The sequence below is a fragment of the Danio rerio genome, chromosome 4 (assembly GCF_049306965.1).
Source record: "Danio rerio strain Tuebingen ecotype United States chromosome 4, GRCz12tu, whole genome shotgun sequence".
NCBI lineage: Eukaryota > Metazoa > Chordata > Actinopteri > Cypriniformes > Danionidae > Danio > Danio rerio.
The window spans coordinates 10070336-10083179 of NC_133179.1; the positions used below are offsets into that span (position 1 = coordinate 10070336).

A 12844-nucleotide genomic window follows, 5' to 3' on the forward strand; every position below is an offset into this window, starting at 1 on the left:
TTCGTTCGGTTTATTAGAAGTACTTTATTTCAAATGTTTACAATGTTTTTAAATTTGTAATGCAAATTACTACATTACATTGTTCCTCTCATTTGAAACTTTTTGTGGCTTTAATTTTTATAAGGGTGTGAAATATGATCTCTTGAAATATCCTCTTTTTTTTAAGACCTGCAGAAACCATTAATTATTCAACAACAATAATAATGAGCCACATGTACTGGTGCAATTATTGTGTGGATCATCTTGTAATTACAGACTGTTATTACCGTATAGCAAAGAACACATCTTAAGAATATAAACCGGTCTTGGCTGATTAAGTTGTCATAAGCTGGTCTTGAAAAATGACAGTGCTGAAAATGGCTGAGAGACCAGCCAAAGTGCTGTAATTGTGTCAGATTTGTGGGAACCATAGACTGTCAAAAAATTGTGAACCATTTAAAAATCTCAAGATATGTCTTAATTAATCTTAATTTCTCTCTCAAAAAAAAAAAAAATTAGAAGCTTATAGTTTCCAGTATGTAGTCATTTTCCAGCAGATCACATTGGTTTTAGTGACTTTGAGGCATTTTTTAAATCTGGTTTAAGTGTGTTGGTGCACTTTCAGCTGATCATATTGATTTTAAAAGGGTTTTGGTCTCTACTTAACTTCTAATGTTTGTTTTGTTGAAATCAAGGCACTTTTCTTTTGGTTTTCATGGGGTTGGTGCAGTTTTCAGATGGTCTGGTTATGATTTCGGCCACTTCTAAAGCTGGTTAGGTTGGTTTTAGAGGGATTTGGGGTTTGTCTTTGTTGGTCAGTCTGATCTGTTGGCTGGTTTCAGAGGATTTAGGCCACTTTCTAGCAGATTATGTTGGTTTCGATGTGTGTAAGCCACTTTTCAACACTTTGGCTTAAGGGGGGGGTTTGGGTACTTTTTACAGCACTTGCTCCGTCTGGTCTGAACATTTCAGACACTTTACAGCTGATCACTTTTGCTTTCAGAACTTTTAAAGCACCTTTCATCTGCTTTTAAAATGTCAGTGTGCTTTTGGCAATTCACTTTAGCCTTAAGCATTTCACTTCTCCGCTGATTATTTTGGTCTCAGAAAATTTCAAGCACTTTCTGTCTCTTCATATCACTTCATTGAGGCACTTTTGAACTGGCTTATTGTGGGTTTTCTGCTGGTCAGGTTGGTTTTAGTAGGGTTTTTGTCCACTTCTCAGTCAGTTATGCTGATTTTAGAGAGCTTTTGGTACTTAATTGGTCAGTCTGATCTTTAGGATTGGTTTCAGCCACAGTTTGGCAGATTACTTTGGTTTTAGTGCATTTCAGACAATTTTTCGAGGGCTTGCACATTTCAGCTTATTAAGTTATAAAGAGGGTTTGGCTATTTCTCATGAGATCAGATGGATTTGAGGTACTTTTGGTTGGTTGGTCAATCTGACCTTTTGAACGGTTTCAGGTACTTTCTGGCTTGGTTTTAGTGAGTTTTTTATTTATGATTTTAGAATTCTGGCATACATATTTCTGCTGGTCACATTGGTTTTAGTAGGGATTTTTATTACTATTCAGCCAGTTATGCTGGTTTAGAGGAATTTAGTTCTTTCTTTTGTTGGTCAGTCTTGTCTGGTGGTGGGATTCAGAAGTATTTATTGTCTGATCGCTTTGGTTTTATTGAGTTGGCGGCACTTTTTAGCTAGTGTAGAGGGTTAGTGTACCTTTTCACCTGCTCATGTCAGCTTAAACACACTCAAAAAAGATTGCCACTTGTTCAAACTACTTTAAAATGATCTGAAACAACACAATTCTTGAGTATTTGAAGGGGGGTGCTTAATTGTTTCATTTTCAATCTACTTAAATTTGATAAGTTAATCAACTTAATCAACTTAATCAAATTATATTCATGACAACATGAATGAATTGAGTGGAATCTATTTTTAACAATTTAGGCAGGTTTTAGAGGCACTGGGACACTTTTCAATTGATTTGATGGATTTTAGGTATGAAGCACTGTGGGGCCAGCTTAAACCCAAGCAAGACTAAAAGTCGAGTAAACCATAGGGTAAAGTCTAAGCTCTTTGTTTGTTAGTTTTTATTTATTTAGATTCATAAGTACACTTTTGAAACTTCGATGTGTCACTTGAAGTCTGGGTGAGTCACCCAACTCCTCTTGAATAGTTTTCTCTATTTTACACATTATAAGTGAGTCAAAGCGGCCCTACCTCTTAAACACAGAGGACAAGTCCATCCGCCCCCATTCACAGAAGCGCTGCGGGGCGAAATTGCGCACAGGCGTCGCGCTCTGAGCACGCCATGCTCTCCATCGGGACCGGAGGAGAAAAGACACGCCAAAACCACTGATTCCAATCCCGTCCTGTGATTATCTCCAGTCATTTACAGGCGGAAACATGCCTGCATTCCGCTGTCAGGGGTAGCGAAGAAAGTAGGGAGACACGGCTGATTTGTTTTTAATATTCCCATGTTCCACATGAGGGAGGTTAAGGTGAGTACACGCACTTTTGGGGACGCGCACGCACACCCACAGCGCACCCAAACGCGCGGTGGCTCTACTCACTTTCTCAGACAAATTATGCAATCGCTGATTACTTTTCACGACTTTCTAGTTAAACGATTAAGATGAAAGCTGTGATCAAGTTCTGACTGGATAGGTGTTTGTCATCGCACGCGTATTTGCTGCTTCTGTTGCTGAACTGCGTTCTGATATTCTCATTATAGATTGGAGAAAGCATTTGTGTATTAGTGTTGCTTTTTTCGGGGCTTGTGACCTGCTCAGGTGTTTTTGGGAGCCCTTTAACAGATGATGTGGCCACGTTAGATACCCTGGTAAGAGTTTTATTCAGACTTTTCTGGTTTTATGGGGGTGTTTGAATATGGTGTCGTTAATCTCAAAGATCAGCTTAAGCACAATCATAGGCTGCTACTTAATTTCGTTTTCCAGCAGAGATATACATTACATTTTCTCAAGTCTCGATGCAAGTTTAAGCAAAATGTATATCCAAAGGCATGCCACTGAGTCACTTTATAAAAACTAAAGCAATCCAAATTCTTGTTTTAACTCATCAGAGTGAGAATATTCCCAGTGACTACAGAATACCCATCAAGTTCATCACAAAGGATGTGGTAAGTATACATGTGGATGCATTAATGAGTGAATGACGAGTGTTTTTTCATCAAAATATGTAATTATATTTACATCACTTAATCAATGTATTATTATGCTTTAAATTATTGCATGCATTAGAATGTGTCTTGTTTATTTTCATTTTTTTCCTCATGCACATAATAGTGATTTACATTTTTTCATGCATATTATAATTAGATATTTTCTCATGCATATTATAATTATTTAAATTTTTTCTCATGCATATTAGAATTATTTACATTTTATTATTAAAAAAAGTTTCTCATGCATATTATACTTATTTGCATTTTCTCATGCAAATTATGATTTACAATTTTTTCTTAAGCATATTATAATTATTTACATTTTTCTCATGCATATAATTATTAAAAAAAAATTCATGCAAGTTACAATTATTTAAAAAAAATTCTCCTGTGTATTACAATTATTTACTTTTTTCTCATGCATATTATAATTATTACTTTTTTTCTCATGCATATTATATCTATTTACTTTTTTCTCATGCATATTATAATTTTTTGCATTTTTTCTCATGCATATTATTATTTAACTTTTTACTCGTGCATATTATAATTTACATGTTCTCATGCATATTATAATTATTTTCATTTTTCTCATGCATATTATAATTATTTAAATTTTTCACATGCATATTATAATTATTTACATTTTTCTCATGCATATTATAATGATTTTTTTTCTCTTGCAAATTATAATTATTAAAATTTTTCTCATGCATATTACAATGATTTAGAGAAGGCACCCACCAAAAAGGTTCTGTGTAACAGTTTATGTAAAATAAAGGGCATATTTATTAATAAATTAATTTCAGAATAAGTATGGTTTATTTTAACATAAATGTATTTGTTATTTCACACTAACTAATGATCAATCCTTTTCAAATGATTCAAGTGATTTGAAACACTAAATCTGACTCTACTTGCATTTAATAAGCATGCTATATGCAAATAAATTTACCATGTAAACACAGAATACCATTTGCACACTTGAGCAGCACTTCATGCATGAATTGAATCGCAACAAATACCAGCTCACATTTAACTAAGTGGGGGAATATCTTGAGCTTTGAAAAGTGTCGTAATATCTTGGCATAATGATTTCGTTGCAAGTTTTTTTTTTGTTTTTTTTTGCCAACAATTTGTAAATGCTTTGCATGAACATAAGCTCATGCATATTTCAGTTTACTCTTTATGATAAGGTTACATTAGCTAATGTACTTACTAACATGAACAAACAATGAACAAAAACACATTTATTTCAGTATTTATTCGTCTTTGTTAATGGAAATAAAGTTGTTCATGTTGACTTATGGAGGTAATAAACATGGATTTGAATTTTAATATTGCATAAGTAAATCTTGAACTATGATTAGTAAATCCTGTATTGTTCATCATTAGTTAATTTTAGTAAATATGAAACCGTATTATAAAGTGTGACCCATATTTCTATCAAGTAAGTTTCACTTTTGAAGCTTTTGATCGTGCGCAGTAACATGTTGAATCCAGATACATTTTGTGGACATTAAACATTATGTATCACATGAGCTGTGGTTTGTTACCGTTCCAGAAGAGACGCCTAAGCATTTTTCTCTTCTTATATTTTTAGGGTGGAGCTTGCTGGCTGCATTTGAACCTGTATCCAGTCGAGAGCAGTTTAAAAAAATTGGCCATCAAGTTTGGCAACCAGTCCACCAATAAGGCCAACATCACCATTTTCATAACAATGCTGCAGGATTTTCGTTTCACTCTGAACAGTGACGACCTGGTAATTTCCTCTCAATTGCAGTCGCATTCCTTGAAACATTGTCATGGCTGTTGTCTCATTTTGGTTTTGTTTGTCTTCCTCAGGAGGACAGAATGCAAGCCTTCAAGTGCCACTACAGAAGGGAAAAGTGGCCGACTAGGCGCTTCTTTAGCTATGTTAAATCCGTTCTTACAGTGGCCGGCTCCACATATGGTGATATTCCTCCATGCACACCTCCTCCTTGCCAGACCCTCGCAGCTCCTCCTTTCACGCCAGGTGAATGCACCAAATATTGCGTTTTGTTAAGATGCATGAACAGGCTTGATGGGATTTATGCACAACGAAATCTGTGGGATCTGTAGGATTCTGTGGAAGGAATGTGAGGACGATGAAGGGGTCAGCTAATCTATGGGAAAACAGCTGATGCTTTTTAGTTTCCATTGAAGAGGATTTCTTCTGGGGCTTCACTTGGGTTTGTTCAAACTTGCATGATCATGCATGCAAAAGCTGAGCGTATTTGTGTAAAAAGCACTCTATAGCAGATAAATCAGTTGACATGCTGTTTGTAAAAGAGAAATGAAGTACTACTCAAGCATGCAATGACAATCTGGAGAATGGTGTGAAGCAATATGTGAAGGGTCAAGCATGTCAGCTACATAAATGAGTTACTGAGTGGGTAGGTTTACTTAATTTAATAGTGTGGCAGAACCTGACAGGTTTTCACAAAGACCAAATATGAACTCCTCAGTCATAGTTTAGATTTTTTTTCTTCTTTTAATATCTATCTATCTATCTATCTATCTATCTATCTATCTATCTATCTATCTATCTATCTATCTATCTATCTATCTATCTATCTATCTATCTATCTATCTATCTATCTGTCTATCTGTCTATCTGTCTATCTATCTGTCTATCTATCTGTCTATCTATCTGTCTATCTATCTGTCTATCTATCTGTCTATCTGTCTGTCTGTCTGTCTGTCTGTTTTTTGTTGATGAAGTACTAAATTAACTACTCGTATAGTGACAATTTAATATTGCAAGAGCTGCCTGAATTGCTGTGTAATAACAGTACACTATTGTGATATGGTATTAATTATTTATGCTTTATTTATCCATTCTCCATGCACTGATGTTAAACGTCTGTATTCATGTATTAGTGCATACACTGCAAAAAAAATGCTTTTCTTACTTCGATTTCTAGACCAAATATCTTAAAATTCTGGAATCAAGAAAGATCTTCTAGACAAGCAAAACATTATCTTGTTTTCAGAAATAATGTGCTAAAATTAAGTGTTTTTTCCCCCTTAAAACAAGCTAAATAATCTGGCAATGGTGTAAGCAAGATGATCTAAAATCAAAGGGAAAAAAAAAACAAGATTACTTTGCTTACCCCGTTGGCAGATTATTGTGCTTGTTTTAAGGAAAAACTTTTAATTTTGGCATATTATTTCTTAAAACAAGACAATAGTTGGTAACACTTTATTTTAATGGTCTATTTGAGTATTAGTAGCCTGTCTGTTTAATATGTTGATACTGCTCCTTCAACAGACATTTAACTGACTATTAGAAACTTTGCAAGTACATGTCAACTTACACTAACCCTAACCCCAACAGTTTGCTTATAATCTACTGCAAATTTGTTGATCTACAGATGCAATGTAACTAACTTTAACAAACGGACCATCAAAATAAAGTGTGACCCATTAGTTTCGCTCATCTGGAAAACACTTCTTGATTAATGAATTGTTTGATATTTGAAGTAGTAAAAAAAGTAAGAAAAGCATTTTTTTGCAGTGTAACCTATAAACTATCCCAAAAGTAAACAGGTTTTCAAACTTCAATAAGATAAAAGTGTAAAGTAATAATAATAAATGTTATTTATAATGCGCTTTTCTAAAACAACAAAGCGCTAAGTTTTGAGTTTCTTTACCCTCAACTATATTAAAATGTGTCCTGCTTAGTTTAAATACCATACTTGTTACAGTTACACTGGAAATAAACCGTAAAATAAGCCATTATTCCCGAGCTGCCAGAAATAAATCCAAAAATTACGGATTTTTTTTTTTTTTACAGTGTAACTGTAACAAGTTAAATTACAGAAATTTACTGTAAAATAACAGGTTGAATTACAGAAACATTACAGAAATTGACCAGAAATATTAATTTAAAGTAATTTCTGTAATTTAACGGCTGTTATTTTACTTTTTTTCTTTTTTTTTTTTTTTTAGCACTCCAGCTGCTGAAAATAAAACATAAAATTACGGATTTGTATATTTTTTTTTTTGTTTACAGTGTAGTTACTGTAAAAATACCATATATATCCCAAAATCGTTATATTTATAAGAACCATCATTAGTTAGATTTAACATTATTTCTTTCATCATTTTAATATTCTATTTAAAAAGTCTTTAATTCGTAGAATTTTTTCCCGTTTGTTTAATTAGCAGCATAATTATTAAAATGTAACGTACAAATATTCAACAAATGAATCTTCAATTATTGGTGAGGAGGTCTTTTTAAACATCTATATTTGTCAGCACTTTCGCTGAGGAGATTATCACTGATGCTCGTGTCTGAATGGAAGCAAATCCCCTCAGCCTTGTCCCAACATCTAATGGAAAGCCTTCTCCGAAAAAACATAGAGGATAAAGGGAGGGATAAACTCTTTATCAATGCCAATGCTTTTGAAATTAATGCTCAACAAACACAAATGGGTGTGGTGTTCAGGTGTTCACATACTTCAAGCCATATAGAGAAGTGTATTCGCAAGACCTGAAAGGGGAATGTGTTTTTTTTTTTTTGGCAGGTCAAAGCAGACAGCAGAATGGCATGAACTCTGCGGTTCATGGGCTCCTGGCGCTGCTCATCATCCCCAGTGTGGCTATTCTAGTTCTCACTATCCAAATGGTAAGGTGATACCTATATATATGTATACAAACCACCATGTTTACCAGCAACTGTAGCTCTTGTGTCTATTGCAAGGAAGCCCTGAAGGCGCTCAATGAAATTTTTGTCATTTTTGCACTGACAGCGCTATGCTTCGTGAACACCCATGTCTCAATGAGGTCAATTATGATTGAAATTACTTGCCATCCATCAAAGTTTTCTCAATCTACAGGCATTAGGAAGAAGAGGTCGTTGTGGAGCAAGAATGCGTGAAGTTGAGCCTCACGACAGAGCTGAAGAAAACAGAAATGAGCTCCACAGCGGAGCTGCACAGGAGGACCCGGCTTCCACCTCCGCCAGTGAACAAGACAGGTGTGTTAGTTACGACAAGTTTTTCTGTTTACCAGTTTGTAAACAAGACCTAACAAAGCCTTTTTCCATCAACATGTGGCATCATTGCAGGGCGTGGCTGGATTCTTTAGGGTGTGCAGACACAGAGGTCTAATAAAAAAAAAAAGCAAAAGGAAAGTCGACGGAAACGCCAGTATGCTCCGGAGTTATGAAGGGAATATCCAGAACGGGATGCTTTTAAGCCATACCTGCTCACCATTAAACTTTGGGCCGAAGAGACCAATCGTAACACGCGACGAGCTTAACCAATCAATGAGGGTCTGTTATTCCGGGATGCCATCCGGAAAAACAGCACGGGAAAACCTTTATGATTTCATCCGGCAGGAAGTGCAGCTCTTTGATGAGCTTCTTGCAGCGCCCGCGGCAGCTTTGCTGGCTTTGAGGAAAAAGCCACTGGTCCTGCAAGCCTCTGCGCGAGAGGATAAATGGCTTTTTTGTGCCAGAGCTCGTCATTGCATGAGGACGGCGGTTTATGTTGCACCAGAAAACATCTTTGGAACAGAGCACGGGCTTGTCTGGAAACACGTTTGATTTAGAGCGTGATCAAGCGTGCCAAGATTTTGGGTGTTTTGCTAGTGTTTTATTTGAATATTCTGATGATGGAGGGGGAATCTGTTGTGAGTGTGTGGAAACGTGAGGTCCTGAGATCTCTTGCGTTCACACTTGTCAGTCCAAATCTGATTGGGATTTGATCAAAAGTAGTCTAATACTAAATTCCTGGAGAATCGCAGCTCTGCATAGTTTAGCTTCAACCACCTCCAACTCACGCCTGCTTAATATCCTCTAGTAGTCTTGATCAGCTGTGTTTGATTAGAGTTGGAGCAACATTAAGCAGAGATGCGGCTCTCCAGGAATCCAGTTTGAGAGCTATGATCTAAATGGTTGACTGTCCACACTGTTGGGATCTGATTTGTGTGTGAAATGAAAAAATTAGAAGAAATCCGAGAGCTTCCTCATCAAAAAAAAAAAAAACTAAAAGTGACTTTGCTAATGTTTTCTTTCTTGTGAGAGTGTTAAGTTTGTATCATGTACAATCATGGCCGTTTCTTGACTGTCCAGCAACCACCCGTTTTTATGAATGGAATAGATTGTAGGTGGGATGTCCAGATCTCAGCTTCTGATTTTGACATTTTGACAACTTGACGTGGCCCAGGGGGGCTTGCATATCCACCTCAATAGGTTTTTTGCCACTTTTTGAGGTTTTCCAGCTCACAGACGGATAAAAAAAACATCCCACCTGTAACTTATTTGATCAGGGCTAGGTAGACTGTCTGTGGACACCCCTGTAAAAGGTCACCATTCACAGCAGAAACGATTTTGGAGTTCATTAGGAGGAGCAGAGGGGTCAGGAGGCCCCACTCAGCAGTTTTTTTCCATGTCAGAGCTCACCAAAAGACTTCTGTGGCCTAAAAAAGCACTGTCCACGAGCAGCCTATCTGGGCCCACTCAAATAAGTTACACGTAGGATGTTTTACATGATCCACCCACCCTAATGGTCAAACCTCAACAGATCTTCAAACAAACCATCGGAGGTGGATCCCCACATCCCCCTGAGTTGCCCCCTAGTGTTAAAACCTTAATATTCCACTTTCCAGCAACCACCTATTTTTATGAATGGAATAGATTGTAGGTGGGATGTCCAGATCTCAGCTTCTACAAGGGCTAGCAAGCTGAAACCTGTGTTCCTGTTCTAGTCTGGGCATGCCCTGTCTATGCTGTGAATTTGAAGAAGATTGGAGAAAGTCGAAAATTTGACCAAAAAAATCTATAAGGGGGGTACCCCTTAGGGTTTTTTTGGGTCAAATTTTCAAGTTTTTCCAATCTTCTTCAAATTCACACCTTAGATAGGGCGTGTCCAGACTAGCACAGAAACGCAGGTTTGAGCTCTCTACTGTGTCCAGAAGCTGAGATCTGGACATCCCATGTACACTCTATCCCATTATAAAATAGGCTGTTCGTAAACAGTGGAATTTCAACATTTCGAAACCTTTAAGTGGGCTTCCATATCCACCTCAATAGGTTTTTTGGAACTTTTTAGAGGTTTTGGGGCTCTAGCACATGGATCAAGAAAAAACATCCCACCTATAACTTATTTAAACAGGCCTAGGTAGGCTGTCCGTGGACATCCCTGTAAAAGGTCACCATTCACAGCAGGAACAGTTTTGGGGTTCATTATTGGGAGTGGAGGGGTCAGGAGGCCCCACCCAGCAGTTTTTTTCCACGTCAGAGCTCACCAAAAGGCTTCTGTGGCCTAAAAAAGCACTGTCCACGAACAGCCTATTTGGGCCCACTCAAATAAGTTACACGTTGGACCTTCTTGTTTGAGCAGTCAAAGGGACCTTTATTTTGGTGCAAAACGGTGGGAGCTTTGACTACAGTTTCGTCAAGGCCCCCTGCAACTCCTATTCAACTTTCATACCAATCGGTGCAGGGCAAGCACTTGAAAAAAATCAGAAAGAAATATTCAGAGAAAATTATTAAATCCGCCCCTCCCCCTGCCAGCTAATTAAACACTTGCAAAGGACCTGTGGGCCCCAAACTTTGTGGTTTCTGGTCGGGGTGGGGGTTCAGGAGTGACCCACGAAGAGCTTTGGCACCACTAGAGCCTAGAGCCGATTTGGCCGCCTTACCTGCATTTTAGTAAAAGTGACAAGTAGTCATTGAATTAAGTGGTTTGTGGCATCCAAATATTGAATACGATCCCTCGCACCAATTATGCGTCATCTGGCAACTTATTTCCATTCAAACATTTCCATGAACAGCCAAGTTTTCCTTATCTAATGCAGAACACATTGGCAAACAAAGTCATCTGTGTAGATTCTGCCATACACAATTGTTCTTGGGACTTCTTATGATTACAGTTGTACCTCTGAAGTTACATTAAACATGTTTTTGGTTCCTTTTCAGGACTTTAAAGTCAAGTCCACTATTCCAAGTCTGCAAAGTTTAGCATGTGACTCCAAACTTCCGACTTCATCATGAACAGCATTAATTACCAAAGAAATCCACAATTCTCAATCGTGACAAGATATTTAAGTCTAACAAAAATGATTTTGAATGGACTTGTGCGTGAAATGACTCTTGACTCTGTCAAGATAAATGCCAGATCACAGTATACTTCAAGACCTAAAAGGTCAAAACATCTCTGGACCATTGCTGTCTATGGAGGATGAGAGAGCTCTCGGATTTCATCTAAAATGACTTAAGAAGTGTTCTGAAGAAAAACGAGTCTCAGGGGATTAGAACGACATGAGGGTAGTTAAACATAGACTTTTCATTTATTGTGTGAACTAGCCCTACAAAGAAATACGTAAACCAGACCGAATAGCATTATATTGTAATTTTCAGTCAGTTTCTACAAACTTTTATATAAACAGTGATGTTTTTACATTATACATAGCCTCATGGGCAAAAAAAATTATACATAATCTAAAAACAGAGCATTCAGACTAAAAATGTGATTTGAGTAGGATTTTAAAGCCAATATTGAAACTTTTTTGCTGTTCATACTCAATTCCATTCATATTTGGACTGACATTGTGAACAAGGTTTTGACTTCCACGACAAACAGAATCAAACAGCTCTGTCCTGCTGGAGAGAGTCTGTAATCCAGGTCAGTGGTCTAACTGAGTTGTGTTAACTTGTTTGGCCGTGTACACACGCTCACACTCTGATGCGCAACAAGAGCTGATTGTTTTCCTGACAATATGGGGAAACCCAGAGAGCATGAGAAAAGAGCTCGTATGATGAAGATGTAACATCAACATGAGTCATGTCCCATAATTCAATCTCACTTGCTACAGCATCTCTGGCTCATTCTCTTCCGGTGTCTGTTTTTCTGCTCACTGTGACTAAATGAGATTTATGTCATGAGATTAAGGCCAACTGAGTAGATTAGAACAGATTTTTTGGAACATGATTTGGAATGGAATTCTAGAATGGAATTCTATTTTGTTCTTAACCCTTTATAGGGCGCTTTGATGCTCATAGAAGTGTTATTATGAGACTTTTGACCTTATGAGACTTCATTTTTATTATTATACTTTATTAAGCCAACACAGTCGTTTATTGGTGAGCACTTTCGCCTCACAGCAAGAAGGTCACTGGTTCGAGCCCCGGCTGGGCCAGCTGGCATTTCTGTGCAGAGTTTGCATGTTCTCCCTGTGTTCGCGTGGGTTTCTTCCGGTTTCCCCCACAGTCCAAAGACATGCACTATAGGTAAATTGAATCAACTGAATTGGTGGTAGTGTATGTGTGTGCATGTGAGAGTGTGTGGGTTTTTCCGAGTACTGGGTTGCAGTTGGAGGGACATCCGCTGTGTAAAACATGCTGGATAAGTTGGCGGTTCATCCCGTGGTGGCGACCCCTGATAAATAAAGGGACTAAGCAAATTAATTATACTGTAATCAATGTAAGTGAAGTCAGCATATACAGTTCTTCACTCTGTAAAGGGTTAAAGGGGTAGCTCATCCAAAATTGGAAATGCTTCAGCCATTAACTCACCATAATATCGCATGACTGACTGTATTCCATTGAAGACAAAGGGATGAATGTTCATGCTGCCTCTATATGTACAACAAAAGCATTTTAGCAACACTACAGTTGAAGTCAGAATTATTAGCCTCCTTTTGAT

General features: G+C 37.3%; 1 protein-coding gene across 1 annotated transcript; it reads left to right on the forward strand.

Moving 5' to 3' along the window:
• The first annotated feature begins 2460 nt into the window (after positions 1-2460).
• kitlgb (kit ligand b) lies at positions 2461-8305 on the forward strand. Its single transcript, NM_001018127.1, is given in 8 exon segments — positions 2461-2484; positions 2718-2825; positions 3066-3122; positions 4771-4929; positions 5013-5184; positions 7721-7821; positions 8033-8172; positions 8263-8305. Coding segments are annotated over 8 exon segments (804 nt in total).
• The last annotated feature ends 4539 nt before the right edge of the window (positions 8306-12844 follow it).